General features: G+C 42.7%; 1 protein-coding gene across 1 annotated transcript in view; it reads right to left on the reverse strand.

Annotated features, from left to right (window-relative positions):
• DLGAP1 (DLG associated protein 1) overlaps positions 1–20393 on the reverse strand; it is a 299073-nt gene that overhangs the window by 213589 nt on the left and 65091 nt on the right. Inside the window, exon 2 of the mRNA XM_052660275.1 lies at positions 9517–9731. Coding sequence (XP_052516235.1) covers positions 9517–9731 — 215 coding nt within the window. The remainder of the gene's footprint in view (positions 1–9516; positions 9732–20393) is intronic.

Here is a 20393-nt window from a genome sequence, read left to right on the forward strand (position 1 = left end):
ATGCGACTCTCTCAATTCATCCTATGTATTTTCTTTCTTTCTTTTTTTTTTTTACTGCTCAGAAGTCTTAAGAGCAGAGAGAGGTGAACACAGGAATAGTGGCTAAACTGACGGTAGAAAGATAGGGTACCTGAGCATCAGACCAGTTACTGCTCTTCTCTTCCTCCAAACCTATGAAGATTCCACAGGGTACCCAATTTACTAGGGGATACCCACTACACTGAAAAACGTCTTTCTCTTCCAAGGATGGAGTTTGAGCAACCATCTCTGTCGCCCTCTATTCTTCAACAGGCAAGACAACAGTTCACTGACATTTTTTGTTGTTATTCAGTCACTAAGTCATGTCCAGTGTTTTGCCACCCCACGGACTGCAGCGCACCAGGCTCCTCTGTCTTCCACCGTCTCCCTGAGTTTGCTCAGACTCACATCCACTGAGTCGGTGATGCTATCTAACCGTCTCACCCTCTGCTGCTCCCTTCTCCTTTCGCCTTCATCTTTTCCAGTGAGTCGGCTCTTCGCATTAAGTGGCCAAAGTATTGGAGCTGCTGCTTTGTGCTGCCACCGCCTCCCCCAGACTTATTTCTCAGAGTCTGTTTGTCTCCATTATCCCTCCCTCGTCTGCTCCTGGAGCTCCATTTCTTGTTACAGTCCGTGTCTTAAGCTTCCATCTTACTCAGCGACATGGGATTCTTAGTGGTGTCTAGTTTAATGGGATTTAAAGAGGCACACAAGGAATAAAAGGGGAGTACACTAGGAAAGCAAAAATTCCTACATGATATAACCCATAATCTACTCTTTTATTTCTTGACGATGTTTTGACTGGAGCTCATTATTTTCTAGAAGTTTGAAGCATTCCATCCCTCATGAGAAAAAAAGATCCCCCTATCCTGGAATTCTAGTTCCCCAAAAAAGAAAACTATATTTTTTATTCCTACTTCTTTGACATTTAAGTCCATTTTTTTTTCCCCTCCTTCCTCCCCAGCAATTCACAGCTTTAGGGATGAATCATAGCCATGAACCAAGATAACTAAAATTAGCCAAGTGAGATGGGGCAAACATTTTGTTTGAGGTTTTCAACTCCCATCTTCTCTCAGGAATGTTGGCAAGGAGGCACTCCCACACTCTTGTACATGGTTTTTCTTTCTTCCTTTCCATTTTCTGTTTTCCAAAGGCATCTTGAAGGCTTATTTCTGAGGCTGGTTTTCATCAGCTACTTAATGTCAGTGATTGTGTCTTCCGATAGGTAAGGCCCAAGGTCAGTGGAATGTTCTGGAGTCAGAAGGAGTCTTGAGACAGTGAGCTTCATCTTCAGGCTGCAAAGCTCCTGGAGAAGCATCTCTCATTACTCTTTAGTTTCATTGCTACACTCTGGGGACCATCACTTCTCTCAGTCCCTTCTCTTCTCCCACAGATCGTGAAAAAATCCCTTCCCCTCACTGCTGGATTTTCCTTCTTTCTTCACTATTTTTTTAAATTTATTTTTTAATCGGAGGAAAATTGCCTTACAATATTGTGTTGGTTTCTGCAGTATGGCAGTATAGAGCAGGCATAGTTATACATTGTCTCCTCCCTCTTGTGCCTCTGTCCACTCCCCTACCCCACCCCTCTAGGTCACCCCAGAGCACCAGGCCAGGCTCCCTGTGTTTTACAGCAATTTCCCACTAGCTATCTGTTTTACACATGGCAGCCTGTATGTATCGATGCTACAATGTTCTTCATTATTAACTAACAATGATTTGAAATGACATATCACCCAAGAACATTAGTATTTTTGAAAAGGTCTTCTGAATGTTTAAGAGTAGATTCTCAGGCAAGGAGGACAGAGGTTTGGAGGCCTGAGTTCCCTCAAAGCAGGTCACCTCAGCTTGGCTCTGATGAAGGATTTAAGTCTTTTACTTGGATTGGCCAGCATATGCTGTTTATTCTGGAAAGGAGACAACTGTCTGCTCCATGATTAGTCAAAGCCATGTCCAAATCCCAACTTGGACTTTTATTCAATAGACTGTAAGAACATTTAAAAAATAACAGTAAGTGAGCTGTCATTTAGAAGATTCTCAAGTTAAATTCAAATTAATGTCCATTAATCCTCAGCAAAGAACACTTTAAAATCTCTTTGTAGTTCTTTATCCCTTCATCCAAGCACTAAGAAAAATTTTCTCCTGGAAAAACAATCAGTCTCTAATATTATAGACTTTGAAACTCTTCCAAAATCAGTGAGAAAGGCCTCAGGTGTCTGTGCTTGCCTGGCTCAGGAAAGGACCTGCCAGAGCTTCCTGCAATATTGATAAAGTAACAGAAGACTTCAGGAAGATTTATTTTCAATCCTAAATGTCTTGAGGGCAGATAAGTTTTCATTTTCAGGATGATTAATCCTTGAAATCATAATTCTTTTTCCAATCCTGAAACTTAAAAAAAAATAGCTCTGTGGCTTTTGGCAATGGTTTGATGTCTCTGAGCCCCATCCCCACCCCCACCCCCGAATTAAATGAGAGTCCTGTGCTCTTAACTTGGAGGGTCCACTTAGATGGCTCCCTCTCAGACCCACCCCAGGCCCTTGCAAACAGCATGAGTGGATCCCAGCATTAATGGATCCCAGTTGTGTCAGTGTTAGTTGCTCAGTCGTGTCCGACTCTTTGCGACCCCACGGACTGTAGCCCACCAAGTTCTTCTGTTCATAGAATTCTCCAGGCAAGAATACCGGAATGGATTGCAGTCCCTTCTCCAGGGGATCTTTCTGACCTTGCATTGCAAGAGATGGAGCCAATGGATCCCAGCTCCCATCCAGATGAGTACAGGGTTCTGGGGCTCAGAATCCCCCTCAACAGAGCCTCAGCCACACTTCTCAGTGACTGGCCATCGCACAAGGTGCTGTCCCTCGTCTCCTTGGTCTTGAGGAAACTTTCAGCGCTAATGTACATGTATGGTTATGATGAAGCACAAAGCACCGGCAGCTCACGGTTTAAAGACACAAAGAAGGTCGTGTTGGGAAACAAAACAATATGAGAGGAGACAAACGGGGTTGTTCTCCTACAGCTTCAATTCTGGGGACTTAAAATGAATCCCTTCTGCATCAGGAGCCCCAGACTGTAGCCTCTCGCTGGAGCCTCTTGTTTTGCTTCTCTTTGGTAGAAGTTTCCTTTCTCTCTTTCCCCGCTCTGGCCAGACTGTGTCCTCAGCTGTGTCTTCACATTCCACACGCTGTCCCGCCCACCTGCAGCTCCTCATGTTCCTCCTCTTCCCAGAAAAAGGAGGGCCACAGGCCATGAAGAGGGGAGCAGGGCGATTTTTTTTTTAACCTATGGATGTGAACCATATTGAAGAACACAGCCATGTACATCTTCCCTTCTTCGTCCTAAGTGGAGGGAAATGCCTCTGTTTTCCTTTGCTGTCTGTTTTGCCCAAATGCTTTGACATCCCTCTCCAGTCCCGCAGTAACTAACATGTAACAGCACATGCTCCTCCCAATGGGAGGGTGAACAGCCTAGTATCACCTAAGGCTACAAACTTGTGGGTTTACATCCTCATTGAAAAACTCAGGATACTTTTCCACCTCTCCCTGACCGTGACACCGTCTTCTTTCGTGTTCTATCCTATCAACTACCTGCAACTCCCTAAAAAGTAAGAAGTGGAAAAAGTTTAAAACAGAGAAACGCATTCATTTACTCATAGACAAATTATTTAAATACTTTCCAACCTTCTTCAAGGGAAAAAAAAAAGAAAAGCTCGGTTAAAAGACAAATAGTACCTAGTATTACTCTGTGTGCTTTTAACTTTTAAAAAGTGTATGTCTTTCATTCTGCATTTGGCATTTACCCATATTGGTGTACGTGCATGCTAAGTTGCTTCAGTTGTGTCTGACTCTTTGTGATCCTATGGACTGTAAGCTCTCCAGGCTCCTCTGTCCATGGGATTTCCCAGGCAAGAATACTGGAGAGGCTTGCCATTTCCTTCTCCAGAGGATCTTCCCAACCCAGGGATCAAACCCAGGTCTCTTATATCTCCTGCACTGGCAGGCAGGTTCTTTACCACCAGCACCACCTCTGGCACCACTTGATAATGCATTTTATGAATCTGCCACTGTTATTTATCCCTTCCCCTGCTGGTATGTATTTAAGTTGTTTCCAACTTTTCACTATTACAATACTGCTACAATAAACATCAATGAGCATCTAAAAATATAGACAAAACCAGTACAAGAAATTGCCTATTATATTTAGCCTCTGTCATCACACCCAGCTTAAAAAAAAAATAGGTTTGTATTTGGGGGGTGAATACCCTCCTCCAAATGAGATGGGCGTGTGACTTTTGCAGTCTGTACCCTGTCCTTATCTCTTGCTATAGAATTGCTCTTCAGAAAGGGCAGTTTGGATCCTGCACTGTCCCTGCAATGATCACAGCCTCAGAGAAGAAGGAACTATGTATCTTTGAGGGAGCTGAAGGAATGAAAAGGAATTTAGATGCTTTTTAGAGAGAAGGAATGGAAAGTGTAAAACACAGGAGAGAGATTTCAGTTTTAATTAGGTTCTAAGTGCCTGATCGAGTACTCAGGGCTCACATTAGCTTTGTTTTATCACTGTAACTCTATACATGAGGCTTTCCCCATTTCACAAATGAGGAATCTCTGTCTTAGGAAGATTCAATAACTCGTCCATGGTTACACATCAACTAGCTGTCAGAGCGAAGATGTGAGGCCCAGAGTTGAAAGCAGAAAGAATAAAGAGCTGATTGGAATAACGGACTCACCAAGACTGCTGAGGTGAGCAAAAGATATGACAGTGGGTCCCAATCGAGGAGAAAAGGAAATACAACTGGGTGCCCGGGAAAAGGGGCCACTCAAAGCACACTGGGAGAATGCAGATTGAGGGAGATGTCAGAGGCTGCAGCGAAGTGAGTTCTGACCTGGAAGTGCAAGAAGGCTGACATGCAGCTGAAAGAGGAAGGGCCTTGAGAACATCTTGACTCAAGCTTGGCCTGGGGTGAAGAGAGGAAGGACCAAATGACCAAAGGATCGAGGAGATTCAGAGTTAAGCAGGCATTGTTTGATGTTTCCTGGGAGCTCAGCTGGTAAAGAATCTGCCTTCAATACAGGACACCCCGCTTCGATTCTTGGGTAGGGAAGATCACCTGGAGAAGGGATAGGCTACACACTCCAGTATTCTTGGGCTTCCCTCGTGGCTTAGCTGGTAAAGAGTCTGCCTGCAATGTGGGAGACCTGGGTTTGATCCTTGGGTTGGGAAGATCCCCTGGAGAAGGGAATGGCTACCCACTTGAGTATTCTGGCCTAGAGAATTCCAGGGACTGTATATCATGGGGTCGCAGAGTCGGATGTGATGGAGTGACTTTGACTTTCTTTCTGGCTGATGTGAGTCCTGGTTTCCGCTTTGTGGAGCCTGGGTTCCGCTCCCTGGAACAACTTCCCTGGTCCTTGTCCATGTTGTTCAGCTCCATGGGAGAGTCCTCCGTTTCTGTTGTCCAGTATGACCACATCCAAAGTATCCAAAGTACACATTAGGAAATATTGGCTCCTTAGAGCCAATAGACGTTTTAGGACGTCTCTCTTTACTGTATCTTTTCATTGTGATTCTTTGGGAAGTAGGTCCTCTCAAGATTACCATAGTCAACTTCTTTTTAAAAAAAATTATTTAAAATTTTTATTTTTTGGCTGTTCTGGGTCTTTGTTGCTGCGTGGGCTTCTTTTCCCCTAGTTGCAGCAGGCGGGGGCTACTCTCTAGCTGTGGTGCGCGGCCTCTCATCGCGGCAGCTTCTCTCGGTGCAGGGAGCAGGCTTCAGTGGTTGCGGCACATAGGCTCAGTAGCTGTGGTGCACAGGTTTAGTTGCCCCGTGGCATGTGGGATCTTCCCATATCAGGGATAGAAACTCTGTCTCCTGAACTGGCAGGTGGATTCTTTACCACTGAACTTCTAGGGAAGCCACACACTCAACTTCTTACCTACTGGTTCCAGTGAGTTCCATGTAGCAGGCATCGTACTCGTAGACCCCTTGGAGATGCAATGACCGTCGCTGTCCTACTTGCCTTCCTACCTTCATGCCTCTCTATCTCGTGTACTCTCAGCTTACCAACCTATCAACTGCTCTTCTCTGAAGCATTTTAATCTAGTTAAAAATATTTACTTAATTGTATCTTCATTCTAAATCATCCTATTCCACTCAAAGCATGAATAATGAAGCAAGGGAGTCATGTCCTTTTTTTAATTTTTAACTTAAAAAATATTTATTTATTTACTTTTCGTTGAACTGGGTCTTCGTCACAGCAGCTGGGCTTTCTCGAGTTGTGGTTCACGGGGGTTACTCTCTAAATAAATGCAGTGTGTGGGCTTCCCGCTGCAGCGGCTTCTCTTGTGGAGCACGGGCCCAAGAACTTGGGATCAGTAGTTGTGATGCAGGGGCTTAGTTGCCCCAGGGAATGTGGAATCTTCCTGGACCCATGTCCCTTGCATTGGCAGGCGGATTCTTAACCACTCGACCACCAGGGAAGTCTGGGGCCATGTTCTTGATTTGAACATTGCCACACGGGGTAGTTTTCGTCCTATCTTCTTCATTCAAGTGCTTTCTCAGATTTACCTTTTACAAACTGGATTGAGATCAGTTGCTTCTTCCAGTCACACAAGTCCACAAATGTCTCGACTCTTCTTATTCCCTTTCATTACTACTTGTATTGTAACCAATTCTTTTCCGAGTCTATTTCAAAGCATGGAACACTGTGTTGAAGGCTGCCAAGAGCAACCGACACATTCTGTTAACAATACGGTTTGCAACTACTTCCCCTAGAGTTCATTTGTTACCTCATCTACCTTCCATGTTCTAGACAACAATTTACCAAATGACTCACCACTGCATAACATGGATCAGTATGTACCAGCCTCTGATAATTACCTTGCTTCCTGCTACCAAATCCTATAATCAGGCATATGTTTTAGTTTATTTTGTTGTTACATGAGTACCCCATTCCTAGTACCAATTTACGTATAAGTTCGGATAGGCCAAGTTTGGCTCTGTTGATAAACAATCGCAAATCGCCCAAGTTTATTTCTTGCTCACAACTTCATTTCTTGGATATGTTTCTTTTGCCCATATCATGAACTGGCAGGAGGCTCTGTTCATTGCATTCACTCAGATACCCAGAAAGACAGAAGGGTCCTCGAATCAGAAAAGTGGACCCAGGGAGTAGGGCCGCACTTCCTGGAAGTGATACACAACACTTCTGTTCAAATTTCATCACTAAAGCCACGTACATGACCACACTGATTTTAAAGAGGCAAAGAAGTGCAACATTGCCATGTGCCCAGAAAAGGAGAGCTGGGTATACATGGTTAACATGTAAAAATAATGGTACCTTGAAGCCATTCCCCACGATATACCCCAGGAATGCCATCTCCTTTTACATCTGTTCATTCAAAAAAGACTTACGACAGCATGTTGCTCAAGAGCACAGGCTCTGAGGTGAGATGATCTGGGTTCAAAACCACAGCTGTGTCGCTTCTAGAAGGGCTACTATGGGAAAGTTATTTAACTGTTCTGTGTCTCAATTTTGTTGTCAGTTTTACATGGATGACTATGTATCCTATCTCAAGATTAATTGTGAAGATTGGAAAAGATAGTGTATGCGAAACACTTAGAACAGTGCCTTGCAATGATCAGTGCCCCTTTCATTAGCTGCGTGTGTGTGTGTGTGTGTGTGTGTGTTGTTCAGTCATGTCCAACTCATTGGGGGGCCCCGTGGACTGTAGGCTCCTCTGTCCATGGAATTTTCCAGGCAAGCATACTGCAGTCGGGTGCCATTTCCTACTCCAGGGATCTTTCCAACCCACTGATCAAATTCGTGTTTCGTCTGTCTCCTGCGTTGGCAGTGGATTCTCTAACACTAGCACCACCTGGGGAGCCCATTCATATTCATTAGTTATTCCATCATTATTGTGATTGCTGGCTACTTACTATGTGCTAAGCATTGGGATAGATCAGCAGTCAGGGTTTCTAGTAGGATAGAACTTACAGTCTAATGGTGGAGAAGAGTAGAAGAAAGTTTCCATTATTTTCAGTGTTCTTCTCAAGATTTAACCTCTCCCTGTTGGCTATTTCTTCTTCCCAAGAACTCTGGCAGCACTCTGTTGAAACCTTTCTTAAGGTCGTCACAACCTTCTCACACACTTTCCTATTTTCTCTGTACACCATGTCCAAGGGGGTTCAAAAGTTAGCTAAACATGACTGTGGGGCCCTCCCTGGTGGTGCTTAAGCTCTGGGCATGCACTACTGGAGGCACAGGTTCCATTCCTGGTTTGGAAATTAAGATCCCACATGCCGTGCGGCATGACCAAATATAAAATAAAGATGACTGTGAAGCCCTTGTCACAATCCCAAGGAGATGCAAGCAATGCTACCTCACCATTACACAGTCCCTATATTCTACAGTGCCTTGATCAGTAGCTTCCTGGAGTAGCTTTACCTGTAGTCGTTGAGTTGAATTGTCATCTCACACCTGCTCCCCCGCCTTTGGCTGCATCTATGCTGGCTCAGACTCTTCACCCTCCCCCTTCAAGCCTTGCCTCTGAAGCAATGGTTCTCTGAAAGCTTCCTGTTCCTTCTGAATTCCACCGAGCATCGCTAGCCCACCTGGAGGCTGGGAACTCGGTCTGGCAGGTACATATTAGCGGGTTAAAAATATCAGTGCAGCCATGCTTCATACTGTCATCCACCCTGAACATGAACGTATTTCCCTCTGTTCATCTGGGGAATCCCGTTCTTTCTAGTTCTGTGGGGAGGAGGGGAATGGCTGTAACGAACAAGCACTAACTATTCCTTTTAGAACCGGAGAAGTGTTCTCGTCAATGGTCGTGGTGACTGCTTCACATGCTTTCAAACTTATCTGTGAGCCCAAAGGAACCGATGAATAGGAGTTATATTCGATCATCCATCCTGATCACTAAGAATATATTCATTTGTTTTCAAGCCTTTTTTTTTTTTTTACAAAATAATTGTGTACAACAGTTTACCAAGTGTTTTCAGTATCTGTCATTTGATTCTCCTAGTGGCCTCAGAGGGAACTCAGCATTGACTTTAAACAATACAGATAAACCACTAGGGACCACTGATCTACACTATTTTTATCACTCAGTCATCTGAAAAATTCAAGTGTTTTAAGGAAGCATTGCCTTGCAGATTTGATGGCTAAACAAACAACCAAGAGTGGGAATACACAGACACCCTCATTGATGAGAACTCCTAATTCTCTTTAGAAGCCATTCTGGATTGTTGTAAACTCTTTTTGGAGGTTGGTGGTTCAGCTTATGCTTTATGCAAAACACACCTGGATACCATGTCTTTGAAGGCACTGGGATGTGTGTCAGACCCAAGGTCAACACCAATAGACTATTCAGTATATCATGCTGCTCCACCTGTGGGATGTTGTTTGCCACACTTACTCTAGAAGTTCTGCAGTCCGATCACAAGGGATAAAACAAGGAAGTGGGGTGCCGGAAGTAGAGTATTGGAAACACTTACTTGAGAGTGGTGAGTTCTGTGAGGGATGGCTGAGTCGCCTTGAGATAGCTTTCCCTGCGCGCAGCCACTTTGGGAGAAGGCTTGGGGCTGGTGTCCGAGTCACCGCTGTCTTCATCTCCCATGGCCTTGATGTAGCTGCCGCTCCGCATTCTTCGGCAGGGGATTTCATCATCTTTACCTCGAGGGGTGTACCCTGTCCATTCATCCTGAGGGACCTATGCAGATACAAAACAGAGAGTTCATTCTGTATAAAGTCTACTTTCGGGAATTCCCTGGTGGTGCAGTGGCTAAGACTGCCGGCTCCCAAATGGAGGGGGCCTGGGTTTGATCCCTGGTCAGGGAACTAGATCCCACATGCCACAGCTATGATCCTCCATGCCACAACTAAGACCCAGTGCAGCCAAATAAATAAATACACATAAATATTAAAAAATTGTTTATCTTCTTTTTTTTCCTGACCCTGAATATAGGTAATGCCAGTAATTATTGAAAACTTTTAGACATTAACTTTCAGTAATAATATTTTACCATAATTAGTTTGAAAATATTTTCAATACATGCAAATACATGTCTCGGTCTTTGAAAGAACCTCTGTACTACGGAAAATTAGAACCATCAGATTCACTTATACTTCTCAATTTTCTTATGCTGAAAATAATAGGCATATACAGATGCCACTAGAGAGTGGTTTTATTTGAGCTTCTCAATGATTTGTCTTCAATTGTCATTGGAAATTCAAGAATGTTTCTGTTTTGTTGACATCTTTCCTGCGTCTTCCATCTCTAGCATCTTGTATCCAATCTTGCTTCCTCCCAAACCACTGGTCTACACCACCTATGTTTGCTTCCCAACCACCGATTCTTTCTGAATCTTCTTAATTTGGATTTAGCCTCTATAGGTTGCTTGACACACTCTTTGAAGGTTTCCAGTGGTCTCCTCATGAAAGCTAGTGGCATTTTCTTAATTTTAGTTTTTCTTGGCCTCTACCAAGAGGCCACCCACGTACCCACACATATACCACCTCTTAAAGAGTTTTCCCCTTCTGTCTTTCTGATTACCCTACTTACCCGATTTAGCCACTACTTAGCTGTTCTTTTCCTCTTGCTTTGTTGGATCCTGCTCCAAGTCCCTAATTGTGAGGAACCCACAAGATAATGTTCTCAGTACATGGCTCATTTGTCTTTCTATTGGGTTGGCCAGAAGAGTTTCTTCAGTTAGTGAATATGCTGTTCAATAAAGTTCTGGGTGAAAATGAAAAATATGTCTTTTTATTTTTACTTAAAACCGAATGAACTTTTTGGCCCACCCAAAGCAGTCATTTCCTTTGAGTCATCAGGGCACCATCCTATGCCAGAAAGGCTTGTTTCTGACCTTATTTTTAGTTCTTAGGGCTTCCCTGGTGGATCAGATGGGTAAAAGAATCCACCTGCAATGTTGGAGCCTTGCGCTTGATTCCTGGGTTCAGGAAGATCCCCTGGAGAAGGGAGTGGCTACCCACTCCAGGATTCTTGTCTGGAAAATTCCATGGACAGAGGAGCCTGGTGGGCTACAGTCCGTGGAGTTGCAAAGAGTCGGACACGGCTGAGTGACTGAGCACAGCCCAGCACAGCTCAGTGTGGATTCACACTAGCATCTCATTCCTCCTCCATTTGTTAAATAAAAAAGTACTCAACAATGGCCACTCTTTTTATCCATTAAGATATAATGAACAGCCTATGAACTGTGCACAGAACGGGACACAGGGCTTAATTAAGAGACCAGAAAACAAGGAGGCTGCCTCTTGCCCTCAACATGCTGATAACGGAGATAAGAAGACAAAGCAGACAAGTTTGGGAACAGTTCCGAGTCAACGTGTTACCAAGCCTCAGATGTGGTCCCGTAAATGGAGTATGAGCTACGGAGACACTGGAAACAGGAGTGATATAATGGTGATGGAGAAGGAGGATCCAGGAAGGGCTCCTAGAAGTGGCCACATTGGCAATGAGAAGGCAAAAAAGTATTTAATATTTTCATGCTAACTGCTGGATTGGCCAAAAGTTCATATGGTGTTTTCTGTAACATCTTAACAAATGAACTTATTGGCCAACCCAATATTTACTGATTATTCATTAAATAATGCTGTGTTTCATTATTAACATCTAAGTATGCTATGCAGTTTGCTTACAGGATCTTATTTCATCAACATAACAACTCTATTTTTTTGAATTTCTCAAATGAGAAGCAGAAGCTCAGAGGACTTAAGAAATCTGCCTGAGAACACACAGCTAAGAAATGGCAGCACTGGAATTCAAAGCATTTTTGGTTTAATTCAAAGATCAGAGTTTACTTAATACAAAATGTATGATTAATAACATGAATTTTAAATCTAATAAGATTGTGTTAATAATTTTATTAAAATTAATAAAATTGTCTACAATGTGTTAATGAAATTGTCTACAGTGACACACATGTACAGAGTAGACATTGATTTCTAAGTCATAGTTTCCAGGAACTGAGAATACTCGCTGGAAAAAAAGCAAACTATTCTTTCCTCCTTAACTCATACATTTAACTGTTTGAAAGCTTGCAATATCTAGAAACGTCAGACTGAAGAGATGCTACCATTCCTGGACCTGAAAACAGTGATTTGTAGGTTCTAAGGCTGAAAACTACCAGCGAAGTTTGGTTACGCTTCACTATGCAGCTTATTTTAACAAACTCAAATCATGTGTCCTGTGTGCAGGCTCTGTTCTAAATGCTTTGTAAGTGTTAACTCATTTGATCCACACAACAAAGGGAATTATGATTATTAGCCCCATTTTACAAATGAGGAAAATGAGGTTAGGTAACTTGCCTAAAATCTCAGCTACAAAGGGGAAGAGTTCCAGCCCTACAGCTCCTACGTCTTGCTGAGACCATATTTGATGTGGTCTTTCTGTCTCTGATCTCATGGTGCCTACACAACTGAACAACTATAGTCCCACGACACCTTCACAGCCATCATGCCTGATCCATTTGCCATTTATCAATTACGGCAGTAACAATGTGGAGTTCTTGCTTTTTGAGCTAAAAAGCATCAACATCACCATGGCAACAGGGAGACTTCATAGGGAAATTATAAATGTTGAGAACAGTCTTGTTTTCCTTCCATTGGCAGGTGAGTCACTGCAGAGATACGATCATATTCAGTACCTCATTATTGGCTCAGTAATTACATTTTATAAATTAAGTTGGTACAGCTGAGGGTCATAGAGGATGCAGCCAACACTTGCAGTTTCTCAGCACTGATGCACAGCTTATAAGCATGGCTCCCTGAAATATGTTAGAGACCAGTGACACCTCATTAGCTCATATTGCTTATGAAACAAAACACGGCAAATTTTTCTTTAGGTGGTTTTTTTCCCCCAAAGTTAGTTTATGGTAGAAACTTGGTCTTACACTAGAAACAGGCTGTAATTTTTGCTAAGAGAACCACCTGGGAAGTATTTAATGTGTATATGTTTCAATTAAACATTTTTCAAATGAGAATACCTGAAGAAGTTTATGGACGCTGAGAGAAACCTACAATTACAATTTTACAATTATTACAATACATGTAAACTAATACAGAAACTAGCTCCAGGAAAAATGTAAGGAAATCTGAACATCAAGACTTTGGAGAAGAGAAGTACTGTTGCTGAACAATCAGGGCCAGTAAAGTTGCTACAATTGAGCAACTGTTTTTATTGAGTCTCTTAAACTCAGAAACAAAAGAGAGGCAGTGGTTGGTTACAGTGTTTTCAAAGAAAAGCACACTAGTTTGTCCATGGGCCCAGAGCATGAACTAGCAGGTGCTGCAGCTACACTGTGATCTAGTCAAGGCTGCTGTGTCCTTCTGCGTCACTTGGTCGGAGAGAAAAGCTTCAGGTAAATCCACGGAAAAAACCCACTCCGGTGTTCTTGCCTGGAGAATCCCAGCGACAGAAGAGCCTGGTAGGCTGCCATCTCTGGGGTCGCACAGAGTCGGACATGACTGAAGCGACTTAGCAGCAGCAGCAGCAGCTCTCTGAGAAGGTCTTCCTACTACTGTTCCTCGTGGTTTACACAATGGAAGTCTTTGTCTTAATAACAAAGGGAAACTGGAGCAGACAGCAGAGTGGCCTGGACACTTGTTGATGACAGGCAAGCTAGACGTCCTGATTGCCTGAAGGAGCTTGGTGGGGCAGTTAGATCCAGCAAATGCTAAAAGAAATTGCAATAAATGGTGCATGCATGCATGCTAAGTCGCTTCCATCAAGTCGCTTCATCTTTGTGACCCCACCAGGTTCCTCGTCCATGGGATTCTCCAGGCAAGAATACTGGAGTGGGTTGCCATGCCCTTCTCCTGATAAAAGTTAAGAGTTTAACCATAGTTATGGGTTAGAGAGGAGGAGGATTATTTGTTTTTAAATGCAAATGTTTAAGCACGAAACTGCAATGGAGAATTTTATTTTTGAGAGAACAAAATGAGGATTAGCGTGCATCTTTCTATTTTAGAGACAGCCAGACTATACTTTAAACCCTATGTCATGGTTCAGGAGGACAGAAGACCTATCTCTGACAAGGAATGACCATATCTAGCTGCTGTCATCCTCTAAGTACAGAATAAAGATGCTTTCTTAGTTGAAATAGTGTCATGGGCACTGAATGATGGGCCCTCATAATGCAACAAGAGAAAATTATTTTTAAAATTTCATATATATGAAAATTATAAAATGTATTATTGTATTATATTTATATTTCCTATAGTAAAAATTATCTCTCCTAAATTGGCCTACCATCTCAAAAACGTATTTATCTCTCTTCTAAGATCTTTGGAAGTGGACTATTCCTGTGATACTGCCAATTTTTTTTTAGGCTTCCCAAAACTCAGTTGAAATAGTGTTATACTAGTTCCAGGAGACGTGTGAGCTAAAAGTTTAATAACCTGGGGGTCCTTAAAAAATCTCCTCCCACAAAGTGGTATCATTCAAGGTAATTTCTTCTTTCTGAATGTCTCAAACTCTTGGCTGATGTTTTTTTGGGTGGGGGGAGTGGTTATCTTATCCCCGCTTGGTTAATAGAATCTCCATTCTGAACAGACAAGGTACTTCTGCTTTTACCCTTCCTCCACTTTCCCCGAAGCTCCAAATGCCCAGGTTGACTGAATCCAAGATACCAGTGCAAGCGCCTCAATATTTTTTGTATCACTAAGAAAGAAATACCACCAATTAAACTCTGACACTCTATAGATTACATGATACATTCCAATATCAAAGATGCTAAAATGTGAAAAAATATGGAGCTCAGAAAGCAATCCAACAGCCCTTTAAAGAATATGTACAAAATAAGAATAAGAATGGGTGTATTCTGGGATAGTGATGATAGGATGTAATACTCGTATTTCATACTGATCAGATTAATAACAATTAGCATTCATTTATGTCATGCTTTTGCAAAAAACCATAAGTTTACACAGTCTCATGACCATTATAACTGCCTTGAAGGATAAGGAGAGTAAGTATTATAATCTCAGCTTATGAAATAAAGGAACTGAAGTCCAGAGGGGTTGTAGTTCGTTCAGAGAGACACCGTGCCCAAGGAGGGGTCTGCTGTATGCAGTCCAGAGATTTTTTTTTCCCCTCTATATTTAGATCTTGGTTGTTTTGGGAGGAACAACTGTCATTCTGTGCGCCTGTGTGCTTCAGTCGTGTCTGCCTCTTTGTGACCCCATGGACCGCAGCCCACCAGGCTCCTCTGTCCAAGGGATTTTCCAGGCAAGAATACTGGAAGGGGTTGCCATTTTCTCCTCCAGGGAATCTTCCTGACCCAGGGATCGAACCCACATCTCCTGCGATTCTTTACCACTGAGCCACCTGGAAAGCCCCCAGCTGTCATTTCATAATCATCTGAAGAACACATTTCAGATAAGACAACAACTTCTGAGAGTTTAAACTCTCTCTGGAGGAAAAAAATTCATAAAGAATGACATGCCTTGAAATATAAGAAATACTATTGTAGACATGGAAAGGCTTATTTTAATAGGCCCTTCCAATGTGCATGGGGTGTGGCTGAGCTGCTGTCATAGAGTCTAACTCAAAGTAGACAGAGTCAGACATTCTGTGCCAGCGATGGGCTGGAAGACGATGGCTGGGAGATGAAGCCATGTGTGAGTGACTCCTCGAGAGTGGATTATCTCAGGATGGGAAGTTGGATGGTGCGGTTTGGGGTGATGGAAATGCGTGAGATTTGGGGAAATCTGAGAGCCACAAAAGGAATGCAGACACTTAGAAAGCCGGGACAGCTGAAATGGAGCATGGATCCTGAAATATACCAGGGGAGGCTGGGGCCATTCTGTGAGCAGTTCTGGACTGTAGAGACTGGGGAGGAAAACACATAAACCTAAGACAGAGGTAAATTTAAAGCAAGTTTCTATTTCATTAGGGACCAAAGAAGCTGGAATAGATAACTCTGGCATTTGGTTCATTAGGTAGAAATAAAGATGATATAGCAAGGAAGAGCTGTGATTAAAATGGTGGGTGTCAATAATAGGCTTATCTTTGCAGGGCTACCCTTTAGCAGTTGTTGATTTCTTCAACAATTGAGTATTTCAATTAAAGTAAAGAGGCAATTAAGGGCATGTGGCTACAGCTGAGGGGGGGTCAACCTGTTTGACCTTTCCTGAGCCTGATGAGGAAAGGTAAACAGGAGAAGAGCCTGTACTTAGGAAAGGAGAGCTGAGGACCTGATATTTATGGAATAATCTTGCATTCTAGGGCTGGAGCTGATACCTTGTGACTCTATTTTAATCCTGCTAGCTGTCCTGTGAAACAGACGCTCCCATTTCTACTTTACTGCTGCAAAACTAAGACTCAGAAAGCTGGACTGACCTGCCCAAGGTCATCATCACAAATAGGAATCTGTATCTCTCTGATGCCAAAGCTTTGAGTGTATCACCCCACCTCTGAGGAAGGCATTTTGATTGAGTGCATGGACAAATAAACTTAAAAATGGAGTTCGTGCTCCCACACTCTGTATTTTTCCCAAAATGTACCAAAAAAAAAAAAAAGTCACTATTAAAATAAGCATACAGGGACTTCCCTGGTGGTCTAGTGGTTGGGACTTCACCTTTCAGTGCAGGGGGAGCGGGTTCGATCCCTGCACTGGGAGCTAAGATCCCACATGCCTTGTGGCCAAAAGATAAAACAGAAGCTAAAAAATTCAATTGTAAAAAAGAATTCAATTAAGACTTCAAAAAGTGGTTCACATCAAGAAAAAAATCTTAAAAAAATAAGCATACATATTATCTAATCCCTAACTGGCTAGCACAGATAAAAGTTTTAAAATAACAATAAACTAAGAAGTGTGGAATATAATTATGAGATACAGTAGCATTGCTTCTTCACCATTTTGTGGTGCCCTTACCAATGATTGTTATTGATTTTTACTTGAAATGCATGGACAGTTTTGGGGGAACCAGAACACCTGCAGGACGGCCACACTCCCAAGGGTGCTATGGGGGCCTCCACGCACTCTGGTAGCTTTTCAGCATTTGTAAGAAGACTTCGCCCTGGGTTTCAGGGTCCAGCCTTGCTCTGTACTCTGTACGGAAATGGCTGGGATGCACTGGCCTTCTAAGCACTTTTAGTGAGCTCTCAGATTCCCTACTCACTCTGCTCCTTTGCATCTTCTTTGCAGCTGGCAGAACTGCCTTCCTGCTCCACACAGCTTTCAACTTGACAAAAGCGACTTGGCATAAATGTCCCTGTAGCCTTTTTAGCTTGCTCTTCTCAGAGCAAAAGCAGGAAAAAAAAAAGAGCAAGAATAGGAAAATTACAATTACACGATGTGTAGATCCCAAGGCCTGATTGGTGTTTTGCAAGCAGATTTCCCTGGCAACCGCCCTTTCCAACTCCCCTTGTACCCCAAAGCTGGTGTAAAACTTAATTTGCTTCCAGATTGCCTAAAAAATTACCTTTTAAGGACAGGAGTAAATACCTACCTCTTTTTTTTCCCTTGGGTAAAATTCTTTTTTCTTTTTTTTTACTTTTTATTTTGTATTGGGGAATAGCCGATGTTGTGATAGTTTCAGGTGACAAGCAAAGGGACTCAGCTATACATATACATGTATCCATTCTCCCCCAAACTCCTTATCCCATAGAGGTGATCACATAAACATTGAGCAGAGTTCCCTGTGCTGTACATCAGTACTAGTTCCCTGTGCTGTTATCCATTTAAAATACAGCAGTGTGTACATGTCCATCCCAAGCTCCCTAACTCTCTCTTCCACTCATCCTTTCCTTGCAGCAACCATAAGTTCATTCTCTAAGTCGGTGAGTCTCTTTTCTGTTTTGCAAGTAAATTCATTTGTATCATTTCGTTTTAAACTCCACATATAGGGTTAATACCCTTTGCCACATCTTTTTCCAAATAACATTTTTTATAGTTACTTTTTAAAATGAAAAAATGTTTTTACAGTGTTGTATTGCTTTCTGCGATACAACAACACAGATGCCCTTGAATAGAACTTTGTAATAGTGCTCTTCAATGGTAATTCACTCACTGTTACCCTACAGAGCTGGTCTCACCCGTGAACATTCACAGGTATCTACAGGGTACCACGCACCAGAGCAGGTGCCAGGGAGATACACCAAAAACGTTTTACAAAACACAGTCTGGTCTCAAAGGGGTTGACAAGTTTTAAGTGGATCAGACAAATCTGGGGATGGATGAAAGAAAAGAGTAAAAACAGCTTTAAAACAAATCAAGCTGGATTAAGTATTACATTTTAGCGCCTCTGTGTTGCCTACTGGGCTTGTATTCAATAGTTCATATCAATCCTCTTCTTGGTGGTGAAGCTGTTCCTTTGGAGTTGAATGGATCTGTGCTGGGAAATGGGTCTGCAGGGGAAATACAGAGGGGCAAGGTCTGTGAGCCCTCAAAGGAGGGGAAGGAGCCACTGCTCTTCAGGAGCCGGTAGAAAATATTACCAAGGGGATGTTGATGTCAAAGCAGGTACGATCTGGGAAGACCCTTGTGATACCACAGCAAGAAAGTAACTACGATACAGTATATACTGGTATGATATGAGGACAGGGGAGGACAATGAATTTTTATTCATTGCCCACCCTGTATTTCGATTGTAGTGAACATCTGTGGGTTTTGCTACTTCTGTTTCTTGTCGTCACATCCCCATGGTTTTGCTTGGGGGAAACCTTGCTCCCTCCACGTCCACGTGTTTCAGGAGTAGCAGAAGAGCTGGCTTATCATATCCTCGGGCACTACGTGTTTGGCCTCAGCCTGTTCAATCAGCCAGCACCTCTGGACCTTGGCTTGGGATCTGGGACAAAGATGTTTCCTCTCCTTCAGTGCATCTATAGGGGAGCAATGAGCCTTAGGACCTGCTGGTAGCCATTTTATAATCCCTGCTACACAAACTTTCTCTCATGTAATATTATACAAAACTCCAGTGTTGTTATTCATTACATTGAAAAGATGATAAAATTGAGACTTACTGGTATTAAATAACGTACTCTAAATTTTACAGCTAGTAAATCATAGAATTGAAAGCCACATTTGTCTCACTCAAATTTCTATGCTCTTTTCATCATATCATTCTGCTGACTGCAAGTTTCAAAGCTTAGTAATTTTCCATTAAACATAAAACTCAAGCATTAAGTTGCTAGGGGATACAATGCTATAACCTTTTTTTTTTTTTTCTTTTTTTGCTAAGTGGCATTCAGAGGTAAAGAACTCGCCTGCCAATACAGGAGACGTCAGAGATTCAGGTTCAATCCCTGGGTCAGGACGGTCCCCTGGAGGAGGGCATGGCAACCCATTCCAGTATTCTAGCCATGGATGGAGGAACCTGGGAGGCTGCAGTCCATAGGGTTGTGAAGAGTTGGACATAACTGAAGCGACTTAGCACATGCAGAATCTTAGTTCCTTGTCTAGGGATTAAACCCATGTCCCCCACAGTGGAAGTGTGGAGGCTTAACCACTGGACTGCCAGAGAAGTCCCCAGTGCTATAACATTTTGAAACCCATGACAGATGGTGACGGTTGCTTGAAAGAACCAAAAGACTTTCAAAAGTAATGTTCACAGAACGCCCGTCACCCAGCTGTAATAGCTGGCTACAAGTTTTAGTGAAATATGAGCAAGAACACAGACATTTTAATAGATAGCAAGATAAAAACAACAGAGGGTTTAGGTCTATAATAAATACGTTATATTTAGTTTCACTGACTATATAGAAGATAAGCTAATTTAGAGCCCTGTCTTAGTGTTTAAAGCAACCATTCACTGCTAACATGTCTTTCTGATGTACTGGAGGCAGGTCTGTTGGTTAGCATGACTAGTTGAGCCATCATCTTTTTCCATTATTTTTGCAGTCACTAGTGTGTAGGTGTCTGTGCTATATAGTTCCATAAATTGAATCCTCTGAGGTAAACCAGAATTCTGTGTCTGTTGTTCAGAAGCAGAGATATGGGTAGAAGGTTAGTAATCTTCCTCCTGGGGTCAATAGAAGCCCAGGTGTAGAAAAACCATCTATCAAAACTGAACTTTAGTGTTGGCTAAATTTTTATACATCTCCCAGTGTGTGTGGAGACCCTGTGCATGCTTTCTAACACTTCAGTCATGTCTGACTTCTGTGACCCAATGGACTGTAGCTTGCCAGGCTCCTCTGTCCATGGGGATTCTCCAGGGAAGAATACTGGAGTGGGTTTCCACACCCTCCTCCAAGGGATCCTCTCAACCTAAGGATTGAACCCATGTCTCTTAAGTCTTCTGCACTGGCAGGCAGGTTCTTTACCACTAGCGCCACCTGGGAAGCCCATGGAGAACCCAGTCCTTGTCAAATGCTATGAGCATCTTTTCCTTAGAACTTCAGTTCAGTTCG

This window comes from Budorcas taxicolor, chromosome 22, assembly GCF_023091745.1.
Source record: "Budorcas taxicolor isolate Tak-1 chromosome 22, Takin1.1, whole genome shotgun sequence".
NCBI lineage: Eukaryota > Metazoa > Chordata > Mammalia > Artiodactyla > Bovidae > Budorcas > Budorcas taxicolor.